The sequence below is a fragment of the Pteropus alecto genome, unplaced genomic scaffold, assembly GCF_000325575.1.
Source record: "Pteropus alecto unplaced genomic scaffold, ASM32557v1 scaffold8, whole genome shotgun sequence".
Lineage (NCBI taxonomy): Eukaryota > Metazoa > Chordata > Mammalia > Chiroptera > Pteropodidae > Pteropus > Pteropus alecto.
In genome coordinates, this window is record NW_006494609.1 from 6,767,095 (window position 1) to 6,784,136 (window position 17,042).

Here is a 17,042-nt window from a genome sequence, read left to right on the forward strand (position 1 = left end):
TGTGGAATCTGCCAATAACTCCTAGATGGAAGTGGCGCTAAGATTGAAATGTCAAGCTTCTGTTCGCTTGACCTGATGATATATTCAATTCCAACATTCTTTCTGGCTTTTAGCCTTTTTTTTTTTTTGTAAATCATTTCCAAGCCACTTGTTTTGAGACTTTGATTAATTTTTAATGTTGGTAATTTGGAATGGGATCCCCTAAGTTCTAATATAAAGCTATGAGTCAAAGTAGTGAATTAGAATTCACTAGTTTCTCCTTGATCACTGTCAGGTTAATTGAGATAGAATGTTTCCCAGAGCATGGTTTTATAATAATAAAAGCATATGCATTAGGGGTATATCTCCACAACACTACTCTCCATGTCTGTCCTAATTAGCGAAATCATCCAGGGGTAGAAATAGTTACAAAATGAAAAAAGGGGCATACCAGCACTTAAAAACATTATATTTGAGGTTTGACACTAATTAGATATTTCATGCTTGGGAGAAGTATCTCTAACAGGCTTTATGAATGGATGCTTATTCAGGAAGGATCTCTCATAGGAAGGTAAGAGAGAGAGAGACTAGGTAAATATATAAAGAATGCATCTATTAGTAAGTAATAAAGTGTAGGTGTTCAAACATCTGCAGATGCTACATCATAGTATTTATAGCTGCTTTTATTTACAGATATGTACTTTGGGGGTCCTTTTTTTAAATGTGAAACAAATATAGACAAAGGGATAGAAATATAAGGAGTCATCTGTAATACTCTATGTATTTAACATAGGTGATGAGATAACAGGACCTCCTTTATGGAATAAGTAGTCTCACCTGTCCATCAAGACTTAAATTGTCTTCTTGGCTTCCCTCTGCCAAAGCAAGAGCAGCTACAAACACTTAAGAGTAGAATAAGGAAGTGCGTGGGCCACGCTTCTGGTAGGATACAGCTGAGTGAGAATGGAGCATGAATGACCGAGACACTGAGGGTCCCCTACCGTATTCTTAAGCTTATCTGGCAAGCTCATTACTCACAGGTCAAAGAGATCTGTGTGCCTCCATTGGCCCAATTAAGGTAAGGTTGGAATAAGAGATGAAGAGCGAAGGTAAACCCATTCTATGAAAGGCCAGACTTCTTCCTGATTCCTATCCCATGCCACATTTCCAAAACCTGATGGAGCACGGCATAGCTAACACTAACCTGACCTCAAACCTGTCAACCAAGGACAGAGTGACTTCGACTCCACCTCTACTAAAGATAAATTGATATCTATCTCTAAAAACTTCATAAAACAAACCAAAAACCTAGGATGTTTTTTAATGACTTATTGACTTTTCAGATTGTTCTTTAAGCTGTTTTTTAAACTTTAAAGGCAACACTGATAATGAACGCTTCCAAATGGTAAAACAGAAAATCCCCTTCAAATATAACCGGCCCGTAGAGGAGTGGCTGCAGGAAAAAGGTAACCGTCGTTAAAACTTTTATTTTAAATTCATTTGATTCTAAACCCTCATTTTTAAAGCCTGCAAATAAATGTTCCTTAAATGATAATCGCCTGCTGCATAAATGACTGTTTTAATTTTCATTATAATTTGTGTCAGCTTCCACCTGCCATATGTTGATAAATCATGCTATAATACATTGCCATTAAAATACAGTTAAAGGGACTAACATCTAGCTTGCTATCAGTGTGACAACCACAAACAAGAAATTCCAGGAACCTCTAAAGAAGAAATGTATTATGGCAATTTAACCACTGCATGACATTATTTGTTAATTTGTTCTAAATTACCTCTTCTACCAAAGCTTTCTAAAGAAATTTCAAAAGTACTTTTTAAACTTACATTTTGAGGCTGTTTTGGCTTTACTATCTGTAGCATGGTTAATAACAACAACAAAAAATCATAGATAGATTCTTGTTAACTAAAACTGCTTAAAACAAATGTTATAAGGGGAGCCATGTTTAACATTTGTTTATAAACAAGGAAAAGAAAAAAGAGAAAAATGAGTTTTGCCTTTTAGATTCAGACCTCCAGAGGCAAAAGTATTTCATAAGAGGTTAATTGTGTTCTAGTTGCTGGCTGAAACTAAAATGAAAGCAAACTTATTTTACATTTTGGTTGTGTGATATCCTTACTTATTTGATATTTATGCAGCAAAAGTGTACGTGGGCAGGGCAGTGAGTTGGAAAAGGAAAGGCTCATGAAAGGCAAAACAGCAGTTTGTGATTTGCTGAAGAAAATAACCACTCTGTTAATAAAAGAGGGCAGCGGTTACACCTGACGTTAGAATTTTCTGTGTGGCTTCTATTTGTTGGGATGTAAACTATTGTCTTTCAATGGAGAAAGGTTTCTATCTTTAAGAAGCTATTTTTTCTTCTGTTCTTTCCTGAGCGAGCCAGTATAAGCTTTTTTTTATCTCAAGACCTGATGTGAGTTTTTAAAATATGTAGAGACTTGATTTGGTTATATATAAAAAGTCATTGGGTGTATTAGTATACAGCCTAAAAACAAACAAACAAACAAACAAACAGCAACAACAAAAAAAACAAAGAACTGCTACAGTTTTAAGTTGGGTAAAAACATTCACCCTTTAAACACGGAAAATCCTGAGTCTTAACTGTTTGCCCTGTTTTTAACGTATGTGGTCTAATTAAAAATAAATTAAGAATAACTCTAAAAAGCAAATAATTTCATCTAGTAATCATCAGCTCATAAAGTCCCTTTAACATTAAATATGATGATTGCCTCACTTTTTAAAAAGGAAATGAAAACTAGATGCATGTCTGAGTCTCATGTGCCTGAGAGAACTTTTTTGTTTCTTTCAATTTTATGTTAATAATATTTTATTTTACTCCATTGCCTTTTGAAGTCTAAGTTTAATAGCATGCCAGGCGTTTTCATTTGTATAAACCATTATGAAGTTATTAGTAGGCTTTTAGTTTTTCTTACAATAGCATTGTTATCAGTTGGCTTTCATATAGAAGGACGTTTTAAAACACACAACAGATTGAGGGGTTGGGACTGGGGCAGGGGTGGGATGGTTCAGGTGGGATGGAGGGAGGCATTCTAGTTTCTTAATCAAATATGTATGTATTTATATATGCACGTAATAATGAAAAGAATTATTTGCAGTCTGAGAGTTTTTCTCCTCTTATTTTAACTGAAATTACTTTTTTGGTAATTTGAGTGAGTAACATCTATTCATTCTATTGCTTTACCCCTTCCTCTGTCTAGCTAACTTTCCCTTCAAAAGGAATAGATCGCATATACCAAAAGACCTTGTAAAGACAATGAGTCAAAAAGGGTAAAGACGGAAGGATGATTAGGCAGATGTATTAGGAAGTACTTGAAATACCTGTTTAGAGCGATTTCTGTCATTGGGTAGAGGTCTGGGGCACAGCGTTCCCCGGTCTGTTTTCTGGCTTACTATTGACTGACTTTCTGACCTTAAACAATCCACTTAACCTTTTTATATCTCAGATTTCCCATCTGAGGAGAGGAGAAATAATACTGCCTATTCCCCAAGGGTGTTCTGAGGTTTAATTAATTAGTCTTTGTGCAACACTAACTAGAGACGTGCAAAGATTTCCTTTAAGCAGTATGTGAACTTGATGTCCAAACGAGGTAACAATTAATAACTTCCAGAAGGATGGGCACCTAAAACAAAGCAGAAAGCAATCTGCTACAAAATCCCATACTGGCATTTTTTGTAATTTGAGTAACATCTATGGCTTTACCCCTTCCTCTGTCTAGCTAACTTTCCCTTCAAAAGGTTATAACCAAATTTTGTGTTATTGATGATAGAACAATTCTCAGATTGGAAAATAGATGTAGATAACATGATGACTTTATCTAAAAATCAGGATTGAATTTTGTGTTATTGATGATAGAACTATTCTCAGATTGGAAAATAGATGCAGATAACATGATGACTTTATCTAAAAATCAGGATTGATCATAATCAGTGACAATAATGAGATCCGGCATTGATCTTGAGAAATCTTGGGCAAATGATAAAACTTTCTTGCCAGTCCTTATATCCTTCAAAGGGAGAGGATAGTGATGGCTGTTTCTTGCTTGTTCACTTACTCCTCTTAGCAGAGAGAGATAAATCAATCAAAAGAAGACATAGCAGGAGACTGAGAGTATCTTATTATTACTTTAGTGATTGCCAGCTTTACTATCAACCACATAATACAAGGTACAGAGGGCTAGAAAAGAGTCTTAACACAAAAGTGGATCTAGCCAGAAATGGACCATGAAACAGAGAAGCCACCAAAATTCCAATCCTTCCTGTGGCATCATGGAAAATTGAAACATAGACAATTTTCTTTTCTGTCTCACCCTCCCCCACCCCGCTGTGTCTTGTTCTCAAGCGATTAGTCAGATTTCTCTGGGAAAGCAGAGATAGCCGGAAGTGGAGCAGTGGCTTAATCTTGTAGCCCAGGAAACGTCTTCCCTGTCTCCATGCTTGGGTCAGTCTTGAACAAACAAGGCCACTTTACGGAGTGAACTGTGGCAGCTGAAATGAAAGAACTCCATTATTTCTGGCCAGTGTAATTCAGCTTTGCATTTCAATTCTCTCTGACTCTTTATTTTTAAGCATTGGCAGAATAATATCACCAGGAAAATAGATGAGGACCATTTTAGATGTGAAGTGCTTTCAGGAGTATTGGAAATATAAAATGTTCTACCTATAATCAGTTAGAACCATTAACTGATCATCAATACTGGATCATATTCAAAAACGGAGATGAGTAAATATTACGGTTGGCCAACAGTTGCGTGAATGGAAGGGATAGCTTGGGGCTCTTTGATGTAAGATACTGAATTTTAGTCTCAGAGATCTCCTACTAGGTTGCTTCTTACTTATGTTAAACTGTCGCAAATGCCTATGTAAGGTTGAGGGAATATTTATTCTCTCCTTCCATCATGGCATTTCTGTTGTAGTAAGCTTAGGGCTCTCAGAAAATGCTATTGTCATAAAACAAGTAGTAAAGAGGTATGAGCTCCAGATCTTTACCCAGTGTCATTGTGCTTTGAACTTTTGCCACATGTTATATGAGAAATGAGAGGCCAAAGGACAAGCAATGATGCATATGCACAGGCACTGAAGGAATTGGTGGGAAAATAATGGAAATCTATTAGATCTATTTTGATTGTACCCTTAGGATCTGGGAAATTCCATTATCATTAAGGCCAGCAGATTTCATTTCCATGCTCCAGATATTTTTATAGAATGAAGATCCTTTTCATTATAACAAAATTACCTGGCCAGTTCCCCCATACTGCAGTGTTTGAAGCTTCTAAAGACATATTATTTATGAATCATACCTGGCTGATATGCCCTTAAGAATTGTCCAAGAAGCAGAGTTGACTTTTGTATAGAAAGTTCCCTCTGAGTAGATATGTTTTCCTTTCTCTGCCTCTTTCATTTCATCCATTATTATACATTGAGAAAATATTTCACACTGTACACCAAAAATTCAAGGATAGCTAATCATTGTATAGACTTAAAGACCATATAATAGTAGTAGAGATTAACAGCCTAAACATCATAGTTTGCCTCTATTCATATTAGAGATTGTGAAGCAAAAACCCCAGTCTTTTAAAAATATATTCCCTTTTATTAAGCAGGCAAGAATAATAACAGAACATTGTTTCCAGTCATTTATAGCTAAAATAATTCAGGTGATTGTTTTAAAAATGAGTGAAACATTGTTTAATCATTGACTAAAGTGAAGAAAAATTCAAAAGGTATATATTTAATTCCATTGATACGTTTTTCCCTCTTGTCCATAAGGAAAAGCAGAGGGAAATAGTCTGAAGAGATAATAGCATAGAATGTTTTAAAACCTTTCAGAGTTTTCTGGGAAAGATCTAGAAGTAGTCGGAAGAAGATAAGTTGCATTATACTATTCTAAATTCTGTTCTACCATGATTCCGTTCTGAGATATTTATCCACAGAAGCATAAATGGTTCCCCACATGGGGACTCCAAATAAGGTGAGCTACTGATATTCTCCAACCCATTAACATACCTCTGTAGCATTTTAAAGAGTTTTATGTGTTTCTTTTTCATTAATACCCATCCCCCCTTTTAAAATGTATTGATTTAGAATGACATCTTTTTTCTCCTCCCCACCCCCATCAATGCCCACTTATTTTCTGTATTTTAGGAAGACATTTAGTTCTATGATCATAATCCCCTCACCTCAACATTAATAGAGATAAGAAATGATTTGTCATGATGTTTATTAAAAAACAAGTCTAGATAGAATATTAGGCAATATGAAGGTTCCTAGGAAATGAGATGTTTGGTGACCTAAATGTTCATTTCTATCAGCATGCAATGAATCCAAGTCTTAATTGCAATTTAATTTAATTTAATTTCAGCTAATTTAACTTAATTATCAGACCTAGTTTTTAATTCACTTTTCTGAGTTACCTCACAAAGTCTTTGCTAGATATAATTCTTTTAGTTGTTATGTTACTTTGTAGGTTAAAAAAATCGGTGCAGTTGGCACTTATGATTTATTATTATCATCACTTGATTTGGGGTTTCTTTCAGTTGTCCACAACTGCATACCCAAGAAGGTTACAATACTCTTCATCATTGAACCAAGGTTCTCCTTCCTCACAATAAGGAAATAGATTTGATTATTCAGATTACCTGGGATATTCAGCTAGACGGTGGAAGAGATAAACATAGTGAAATGTTACTTGCTAATATTTGCATTGGACTTTTATTTGATTCTGTCCCTTTCATTTACTCACGGAAGCCTGTTTTTATGCCTGGTCCATTCAGACCAAGCAAGGCAAAAAGAGAAAATATATGGGAATAATGATGTTTCCTCCGCCCAACCCACTAGGCCGGCAGTTAACCATCTTCAACACCCAGGCTCAAATAGCCATCGGTGGAAAAGACAAAGGACGCCTCTTCCAAGGCCAGCTCTCTGGGCTCTATTATGATGGTTTGAAAGTACTGAACATGGCAGCTGAGAACAACCCCAATATTAAAATCAATGGAAGTGTCCGACTGGTGGGAGAAGTCCCATCAATCTTGGGAACAACACAGACAACCGCCATGCCACCGGAAATGTCTACAACTGTCATGGAAACCACCACTACAATGGCTACGACCACAACCCGCAAAAATCGCTCAACAGCCAGCATTCAGGTAAGTCTTTCTCCAACTATTAATTGATTCTGCTTTTTTGTCTTTGAGACATCGCTATCACGGTCAGTATAGCTATGTAGCTAGAGAGTCTGAATTAGAATGTTTATAGGAAGAATACCTACAGATCCTCATAGTAATGAGACTCAGGAATAGAGAAAGACAAAGTCATTCCTAAAGAAGTTGTTTAAGTCTTGTGTGCACTCATGGGTTATTACTCATATCATATTTACCACTGAAATGGTAAAGCTGTTGTTCAAAATGAGCAATGGTTAACACTTTAAGTATGAAATATTCTCTCTTCTTATTTTATTATATTTCTTTTCTTTTCAAAAAGAGAAAAGGAGAAAATAAAAATTCGTTATCACAGGAAAGACTATATCCTAGTACAGTTCCAGTCACATCCTCCTGATGGCTTTACTGGAACATGATTTGTTCATTTTTGAAGCCAGTGGGTATCATTAAATCAAGAGCAATTGAAGCTAGAGGTTCATCTGATCTTTATAAAATGCAGTCTTTGTGTTTGATATTAAGTGTTGATTAATTACATGTTACTTTTTGTCCATATTGTTTCCTTTATATTTGACCAAGATCCTAATTACATTAGAAAATGTGAAGGTCTGGGTTTAGCTATGTAGGAAGTTCTTATTTTGTGGTAACATTTTTGTTTTTTGTTTTTCACTTAAAAGTAATTATACTGAAGCTAAAATTTAATGCTTTGCTAACTCCCTTGGCATTTCATAAATCTAGTTAGTAGGGGGTAGAAGGTTAATCGAATTATTAGCCTTAAATGCTCTGGCATAAAATAAGACATTCCGATTGCTTGTGGGGAAATTACCCCTAGGCTAGTTAGTGTTGGTAGAAAATTCAGTAGATCGGTACTGCTCCTTTCTGTTTCTTAGTTTTAAGAAAATATCCTGGGGCTCAATTGAGTCTTTGACATCACCCTTCTATTAACTTCAGTAGGCATTGTAAACTTAAAGTCAATCAATAATCAATTAACTCCCCTATGTGTTCTCATTCTTCTGAATTAAGTTTACTTAAGTTAGGTAGAGTTTAAAAGTGTTGTCTTCCTTTTTCCATTTCTTTGAGCCAAAATGTCCAGATAGCTCCTTCCATGACTCCCTAGGAGTGATTCGAAGCTGTATACACCGATGATGTTGTCGGGCCAATCCATGTGTTTTAGAAAGGCGACAGGGACCTGGTTAGGCCAGCAGTCTCACAGCCCCGTGTGCTGTTCCATGCATACCTACGCCCATGCTCAAAAAAAAAAAAAAGCTTTCTCTCTGATATTAAAGCTATAACTCCTGACACTTCACTCTACTCACTGAAAAGAAGATAAAAGGCAATATATATTTCTATTATGACTCTCTATAGCTCAAGAGCGGATCTGTTTATTGTTAGTGAAAAGATAGTTCTGTCTGCACAGGCCTTGGCAGACTCGTTTTGTTTCTGTCAGAATACCTTCCACTAACTCTGTGGGAAGCAGAGTCGCAAATGGCTTTTTCTTCATAGCAGAGGCTGGTCCTGTAGTCTTTTTTCAAGGCCAAATTTTTACCGACCTCAGGAGTATTTAATGTTACATGGGGACTCACGGACTAAGCCATGGTATTTAGTGGTTTTTGGCTTTCCCTCCTATAGCAAATTCATAAATGGGAGCAGATTGAGTGAGCCTTTCCACAAACCGAGAGAGCCACAGCTTCTGGTGAAGTGTAGAGCAAATCTTGCCAGCGATTATGATCCTAAATATCAGAGAACCTGTTCTCATTTTAGCGGATGTGGCTGGGTGGAGGATACCCTCTAACAGCCTCCTGTCTGGCATGTGTTTGTTTTCCTCTGAGTCTAGTAATAACTGGATTACATCTACATGTCTCTCCTTTTGCTTATATCAAGGCTATAAAAATGAGTTATAAATCTGTTGACGCTCTTTGTTTTTAAGGGTGTGTAAATACATATTCTTGGAGGAAAGCCAACAGGCTAGCAGAATTGGATTAGACTGAGATGAGGTATAAAAAAAGCCCCATGTTCTTTTTAAAGATTAGCTGGAAGAAATAACTTTATGCCAATGGTTTGGGGCATTTTATTCTTGCCAGCTAGCCGTAAGAACTCTGTCCTGGGCTCCGTGAAAACTCATAGCCTATCTTGTCTGCAAGCCTATTCTGATCTCAAGTACATTCTATAGACCACGTCAAGCAAGGGTTAGGACTAGGGATCCAACAACCCTTGGATTTTCACAATTCCCACACTCCAAATACTTTGGATGAAGAAGGTCAGTCTCAGAATCTCTAATATATCCTCTGTGATCCAGCTAATATTCTTGGATAAAGTGGACCCATAAAGACTTCTTTCTGGGAGATACTTCAGAAAGGAGAAAAAAGAAGTAGGGAAGACTGAATTTTATATTCATCGGGCCCATCACTCGCTTTTCTAAACAATACTCTGTTCTGTCCCCTTTTATTTGGATTGTCCTAACATGAGGCTCTTCCAGGAAAAACAGAATAAGCGTGTGAATCCACAAGTATAAAATCTTGGTTATTCAAAAATCTATTGGTCCCTTCTTAGAGCATAAGCTGAGAAAGCATCATTTGAGCAGGTCATTTCTGATAAGACCTTGGTTAGTGTTGGTTTCTGATCAAAAGAAAACTGCAAAGTGCTTTCAGTGCTGCTCTTAACTGTGTGTGAATATGAATAAAAAGTTTTCGAGTTGATATGGAAGTAATTGATGCTTTGATCTTGTTGATAACCTGGTTCATTACAGACCTACTTGTGAAAACCACAAAACAAGATAGGCTTTATGACATACCTTATCATCATCTAACAGCTAGAAGAGGCATGGCTTATGGAGCATTTTCCCTTCTGAATAGTTAATGTGCTTTGGGCAATTTTATTTGTATTTTTTCCAGTGGTAAGGCTATTGCAGAGTGATTAAATGCATGCACTTGGAGTCAGACTTGCCTAATATGAAAAACCTAGTTCTTCATATAAGCTAAGTGACCTTAGGCAATTCACATGTGCTCTAGTTAACTATTGCTATGAAACCAACTTTTCCATTAAATTTAGTGACTTAAAACAACAGTTACGTCATTGGATCTCACAAAATGCAGGGCTCAGCAAGGCAGTTCTTCTGCCCCATGTGGAGTCTGCTGGAGTTACTCAGTGGCTACTTGGGTCTGGAGGGTCTGATTTCATTCATGTGCCGTGTGCCTGGGTGGGTTAACTGGAAACACTGGACTCAGCTGGGTCCATTTCCCTCTCCATATAGTCTCTGTGACTCTCCATGTAGTCTTTCCAGCAGAATAGTAAGAATTCTCTCATGGAGGCTCAGGGGTCCCAGAGAGAGCTTTCCAAGAGAGGAAGTAGAGACTGCCAGTTTCTTAAAGCTTGGTCCTGGACACCCACACAGTGTCACTTCCATCACATTCTATTGGTCAAAGCATCCACAGACCTCTCTCAGCCTCAGGGAAAGGGGCATAAACCCCAAATCCGATGGGAAGAGTAGCCAGAATTTGAAACCAACCTGTCTACCACATTGTAAAGCTAGGCAAGTGGGGTCAGAGCAAAAGGTACTGCTAGTGCTTACAACATGTGATGGTTATGATGATAACTAAGTTAATATAAGAGAAATGCTTAAAACAGGTACATCACGAAGAGTATGACTGACTGTGTTTTAACCTTCTTTTTGTATTCTATCCCCACATTTGGTATGCAAGTCACTACTCTCTCAAGCAAGAATCTACCTCAGAAAATGGGGTTGTTTTTATAGACAGTAGTGTTTGTAGTTCACAGTAGGGGCTAGGAGGTTTTGGGGGGGGTAAGGATTTGAAGGAGGGTCAGAGTAGAACTTGGAGGCTGAAATTAGTTCTGACAAATAAAAGTTCTCTAAGATCCCTGGTCTCGGATACCTCACTACCCATCTTTTACTTTCTCTTTCATTTTTAAACCAACCTGGGGTTCTGTGGTTCTTGGAGATTATGTTCAGCTATGAAATATGTCTACACATATTTTAGAGGTTTCAAAGAAGAGGAATTTAGGATTCTTGCCATTATGGAGCTTACAATCTAAAGAGGGCAAGAGAGCTTGACATGAGCTATCAATATGAGGTAGCAGCTTACAATGGTGGTGTGTTGGGAGTGAGGGGTGGCATATGGGATGGCTGGCTGGATCTCATGGCTGGGGTGGGTATGACTGGGCCTGTAGATGAGTACAGTCAGATTCATGCTGACAGGAACAAACCCCAGGGTGGTTGAATGTCCGAAGCTAAGTTATCCAAGTCAGAGACAGTAAGTAATTCCTGAGGGTGACAGCCAATCTCAACTAGAATACAGAATGCATAGAGGAGATTCGTGCGAGGCAAGAGATCCAGATTCTGAGAGTCTTGACCTGACCCCTTACCCCACCATGGGAGAGGACCAAAAAGAGAGGACTGGATTGGGTTCCCTGTGGGTCTTGCTACCAGGGATGCCCCAGCAATCGTTCAGGCACTTCTGTTATGTTACAGCTGATCCAAGTGTCAGTGGGTTACTATCATGACGCTGATAGTTCAGCTTCTAAAAAAACAAAGTCCAACACAGCCTACACTCAAATTTCTCGGTCCTCATTCAAGATAGATGGCAAAGTGTGAAACAAGTGTCTTTTAGTCATAACTTTCAGTCATCAAGACTAAAATGTCCTTGTGAGAAAGGGCCAAAAGGAAAATAGTTCCAAGAATAATATGTATTCTCTTACCTAAAGCCTCCAGACCAAGTCATCAATAAAAAAAAGAACTCAGTGTATTCTATACAAACCACCATTTGGAATCATTTGTACACTATTAGCATGATACTGATAATGACCCATTTTTTGTTTTGTTTTGGGCATTGATAAAACCACCTCGACATTGGCTAGTGCTGCCTGGCACCAGAAAATTACCAGAAAATGACAATACTCAGCTTAGATTGGAACTATCCTAATAAACAGTAGAAATGAAAGACTTGAGAGCTTCGTGAAATTGCATTTTTATCTCACACTCACAAATTTGGTGGTCGAATGTGAACAATTTTCAAAGATCCCAGAAGGAATCCAAACTTTTTCAGGCTTGGTAATAATACCTATGTGGAAAGTCCCCCTTCTGGTCTACTTTCAGATTTAGGCTGAGAACAATAAGAAGCACACTTCAGCCTTGAGATTATTACCAAAAACAAAAAACAAACAAACAAACAAACTTGCATGTTCTAGATAGAGTGACAGCACGTTGAAGGGAGGAGAGTACACTTCAGAGTCAGAATTTCTGGTTCTCCAGGTTCTTTCAGTTACTTAACTGTGTATCTCTGGGCAGGTTGATTAGCCTCTCTAAGCTTCTATTTTATTATCTGTAGAATGGGCGTAACAGTACCTTTCCCATGGGCTTGTTGTAAGAAATAAACATGTCCATGTGTGGAAAGAACTTAGGCCATGGCCTTCCCCATAAGTTTCCACTCGATGCTGAACATCGGGGAACCCTTCCACCCAGGAGACTGTCCCAGAACTCACAGAGCCTCGTCGAGCCTTCCTTTATGTTTGGATAAGCACAAGATGAACAATTTTGTCTACATCGACACCAATCCCCAATTACCCAGGATTTCCTCTTGTGGTTCCAGATTGAACCATAGCCCTGAACTCATCAATTAGAAGAGATTTCTATGGGAGATTCTTTCATTTTCTGGAGTGGAAATTGGCTTTGCTGAACAGTTATTGCACCCAATGTCCTATGAGAGTGAAGCTTGTAAAGTTGCCATTTTTATAGACCAAAATAGTCAAGTATCAGCTATGTCAGATGATTCGACAAAATTGGTATCAACGCCATTTTGAGACTCTGGCTGGAACACCATATTTTCTCAAGGTTCTTTGAATAATCCAACTGTCTTGGATTGGGACACAAAATAAATCTACCACATCCCAAACACCATCCTCTAACAGGATGTAGATGTGTTGTATCAGAAAGGGTTATACTTACCCAGAGAATCAAACTCTCTGAGCCCCTCCATCTTTTCCCTGCTGCCACCAGCTTTACAGAAATGAGACAAGGAGTCCACACCGTTTTCAATCCCTTGCTTTTACCATTAGACAACAGAGCCTCCAGGGGGAGTTTATTTTTAGGATCAGGGCTTAGCTAATATTGATTAACAGCCTTACATAACGTGCGGCTCCCGGGCTCGTTCCTTTCCTGCCAAGCCTCATAACTGGGGAAGGCACTGAAGATTTGTCAGTCTAATTAGACTTCTGCTGCCAGCCAAGAAATATCTTGTCTCTTCCTTACTCTTACACAGGTACTTTCGTTTCCCCTCTCAGAGAATAATTTGGGGAGAAGGAAATTGGACTCTAATTTACTCGTAAAACTCTCCAGTGACATTTTCTCTCTGGAAATGCATTGTTCTTAAAAGAAAAAAAAAAAAAAAAAAAGGCAGGGGGAGCTTGATGTGTTTATCTCCCTCTTAAAGACTTAACGTTGACAGTACAAATAAGCCAGGGAAGAGAATGCAGTGTAGCTTCTTTTCATCCCCTCTTTAATATTTTAATTTTAGTGGATGAGATCAGCATTTCTCAAAACTTGAGTTTAGTCACTTAAAAGGTCCTCTGAGAAGGTCCTCATTGCAGATGGGCTGGAAGTCTGTGAGTTGCTAGAATAAGTTGTAGAGATGCCCTTCTAATCTGGCTATCATATTTATAGGGTGGAATTTCCACCAGAACTGCTGCTAAAGTGCTAGAACTTATTTTGAGCCATCTGAACAGCTGGGAGGGAAGTGGGGTCAGCTCTTGGCTAGTCACTGTGGAGGTCCCAAAATGTTGTTAAAGCTCTGAGGGGTGCTTTTTCCGATCATCGGAAGTCAAAATCTTTACCGTGTGGTGTATGAATCTCCTCCTTGCTCTCTCTCTGACCATACTTTCTACGACACTGCTCCAGGCACATAGTTCTTTTTGAACTTCCTCGAACATAGAACCAGGATAAAGGAAGGGGGAGTGGGATAGGGTTGTGCAATTACAGAGTTGGATACTGTTTGTATCTAAATGTTGATATTTTGTTTATCATGGATTTTTTTTTGCATTAACATTGCTATTCAAATATGACAATAAAATATTATTTATATCGATAAATGAATTTGGGGGAACCCCGTTAAATATTACACTTTAGATAAGTGCCTCATAACCCAGACTTGCTTGAACATACCAGGCACGTCTTCGACTTCTCACTTGCTAATTCTTCTGCCTGAAGCAGCTTTTTCCAGCATTTCGTATAACTCATTCTTCATCCTGGTTTCTGCTCATATGGCACCTTTCAGAGAGTTCTTCGTTGATCGCACTTTATAAAATAGCACTCTCTATCATCTCTTGCTTCGTTGTTTCTCATAGCAGTTACCTGTTCCTGACAGCATATCATACAGTTATTGGTTTATTGTCTCTGTTTGCTGGAATGTGAATTCTACAATGGCAAGATCTTTATATCAGGTACTATAAGAGCATCAGCAGCACAAGTAAATTCTTAGTCAATATTGGTCAAAACGTATGAATGGGCAACAGTCCACCAGCACCTTCTCAGAGAGAACACATGCCTCTTAATACTTATAAGTTGAATCTCACTTCCAAGGTTAAGGCTCACCAGTGGGGATGGTCATCAGCATGGTTTTGCTGCTTTTAAATCCTTGCCTTAAGAATAAGGAGTTCCAGAGATGTCTCCTTGTCTCTGGTGGGCCAGATTGTTCTTGTTTGTTTCTGGTCCTTCATTCACTTTCCTTAGGATTTATTTGTTATCATAGTAACAAGGACTGCATCTAGCACTCAGAGTTTTCAAACCACTTTTGGAACTATAGTATCACCAATTTCCCTCTCTAATTTTTTTCTCCTTATTCCTATCCCAAACCACTCAGTTCTTAATTCTCCTAAAACCTGCCTTTACATATAGGCAAGTAAAAATTATTTTTAATGGCCCATCTTTTCTACTTGTTGATATGGTTAAAAAATTAACTTGAGGCGCATTTTCCTAGTTGTACGCATGTGGGTAGGTTTATGGGAGTCTTCTATCTGCTTTCCGTTACCTCTTTTGTTTTTCTCTAATGGCCGAGTATGTTATATGAACCCATTTATTCCTGGTCACAACCCTATGATTCAGCTGGCTACATAGTTACCTGTTTTCTTCACGATCTTTCAAAAGAACACTGATGGAAGATACTATGAGAAACCATTAGATCGAGAGCAGAAACAATCTCTGTGTAGTTTATCACTTGACATTCAGGGCCTGGAACAGTGCCTGCCACAAAGAGGGGCTCAGTAAATGTTTGTTAAAGAAAAGGAAAATGTATTAAATAAACGAATGCTTGTCTGCAGAGGAGGCCATATTATTCATGTTCAAGGTAGACAAAGAAAGCTGAGAAAGCAGCCTGGCGTGAAGGAAAAGAGTGCATTGAAGCAGGCACTAGGAGACTTCATCGTGGATAAAGAAGTGGCTAACCATCATGATTCTAGGCAGACCTTCATTTACCAGCTGTGGGATTTGGGCTAAGTTGTTTTTTGGAGCTCAGTTTCATCATCTGAAATATGGAGATGACATCACCAGCTTCATGGATAGGTTAAGATAATGTAAGTCAAGGGCTTAAGTCGGTGTGACTTAATAAAAGATGGTTATTGTTGTTATTGTTGTGTTACTTTAAGTGACATTCCAATCAAGGTCATAGTAGCACTAATTTTTATTTTTTATTTTGTTTCTAATTAGTCATTTGACCTCTGACATGGCAGTTAGTTTCCTTGGGTCTCCACGCTTTTCTCATCTAACAAGCGTAAGAGTAGATTCGCATTATCTCTAACATCTTTATTTTTTTTTTAACTATCTAACATGGTGCCTTTTACATATAGTTAAATGGTTGGCTAAATGAATTAGAGGGAAGAAGGAGGAAGGACAGTTTAGAGGAATGAGAGGAAGCAGAAACACTAATTCTATTGCTGTAAGAACTATCTGCTCATTTCACGTGTTGCATGGCTAAAGCTGAGAGAAATGAATAGAATATCTTTGTTCTAATTCAAATAATATAAATAATGCTTTCTTTCTGTATTCCCCCCTCTTTGCTGAAAACTGTCAGAAAGGGTTTCACAATGATCACCCCTATATAGAAGATAAACTACTTATTATGTCTCTTGACTCGTCAAAAAGAATCAATGATTTCAATTTAAACTGAGGTCCAAGAATTTTTTTTTTCTGAAAATACATCTCTTTCTTTCTATTTATGTATGACAGGGGAATGACTTCCAGCAGTAATCATTGCTAGCCAGAATTCAAGATGGATATTTCCTCTCTGTCTTTGACGAGGCAGTAGGAGTGGTGGGATGTGCTTTTATACCTTTCTGATGCATGTTTGAATGATTGTAACAATTAGAAACACACCAAGGCTGTTATGACAGACCTGCCTTTTGAAACCTTCTAATTAATGCCTTGGGTTGTCTAGAGAGCAAGTTCTGTTAGCTAAATGGAGAATGTAAGGTTCTCCTTGATTTTCTCATCATTTAGGGATGAGGTGGCTGGGGAAGTAAATGCACATCATTTCTGTGGTGGTTAGCAATCACTGAGAGGATTACTTGATGGAAATTTGATTGACTTGTGTATACAATGCAGTCTCTTCTGTCTCTCATCCCATTTGATGGTGTGTGTGTGTGAGAGGGAGGGAGAGAGATCCAGAGACAGAGAGATCATGTATATTTGCATATATTATCTAGAATAGTGCCTCTTAAACTGTTATGTGTATACAGATCACCCTGGTGATTTATTAACGCACAGATTGTGAATTGTGATTCACTTCAGGGTGGGGCCTGAGATAATGCATTTCTAGCAAGGTGATGTCATGCTGCAGTATGTGGAACTCATTTAATGGAGCAAGAAT

General features: G+C 38.0%; 1 protein-coding gene across 6 annotated transcripts in view; it reads left to right on the forward strand.

Moving 5' to 3' along the window:
- NRXN3 (neurexin 3) overlaps window positions 1-17,042 on the forward strand; it is a 1,437,186-nt gene that overhangs the window by 1,295,034 nt on the left and 125,110 nt on the right. For 3 of the 6 annotated variants that reach the window (XR_003044103.1, XM_025042053.1, XM_006925494.1), the window contains 2 exons: window positions 1,356-1,445; window positions 6,857-7,164. Coding sequence is in view for 5 of the 6 variants with exons in the window: in XM_025042053.1 (XP_024897821.1) it covers window positions 1,356-1,445; window positions 6,857-7,164 (398 nt within the window). In the remaining variant the exon portion in view is untranslated. The remainder of the gene's footprint in view (window positions 1-1,355; window positions 1,446-6,856; window positions 7,165-17,042) is intronic. The other 3 variants (XM_006925492.1, XM_006925495.1, XM_006925493.1) reach the window with 1 other exon arrangement.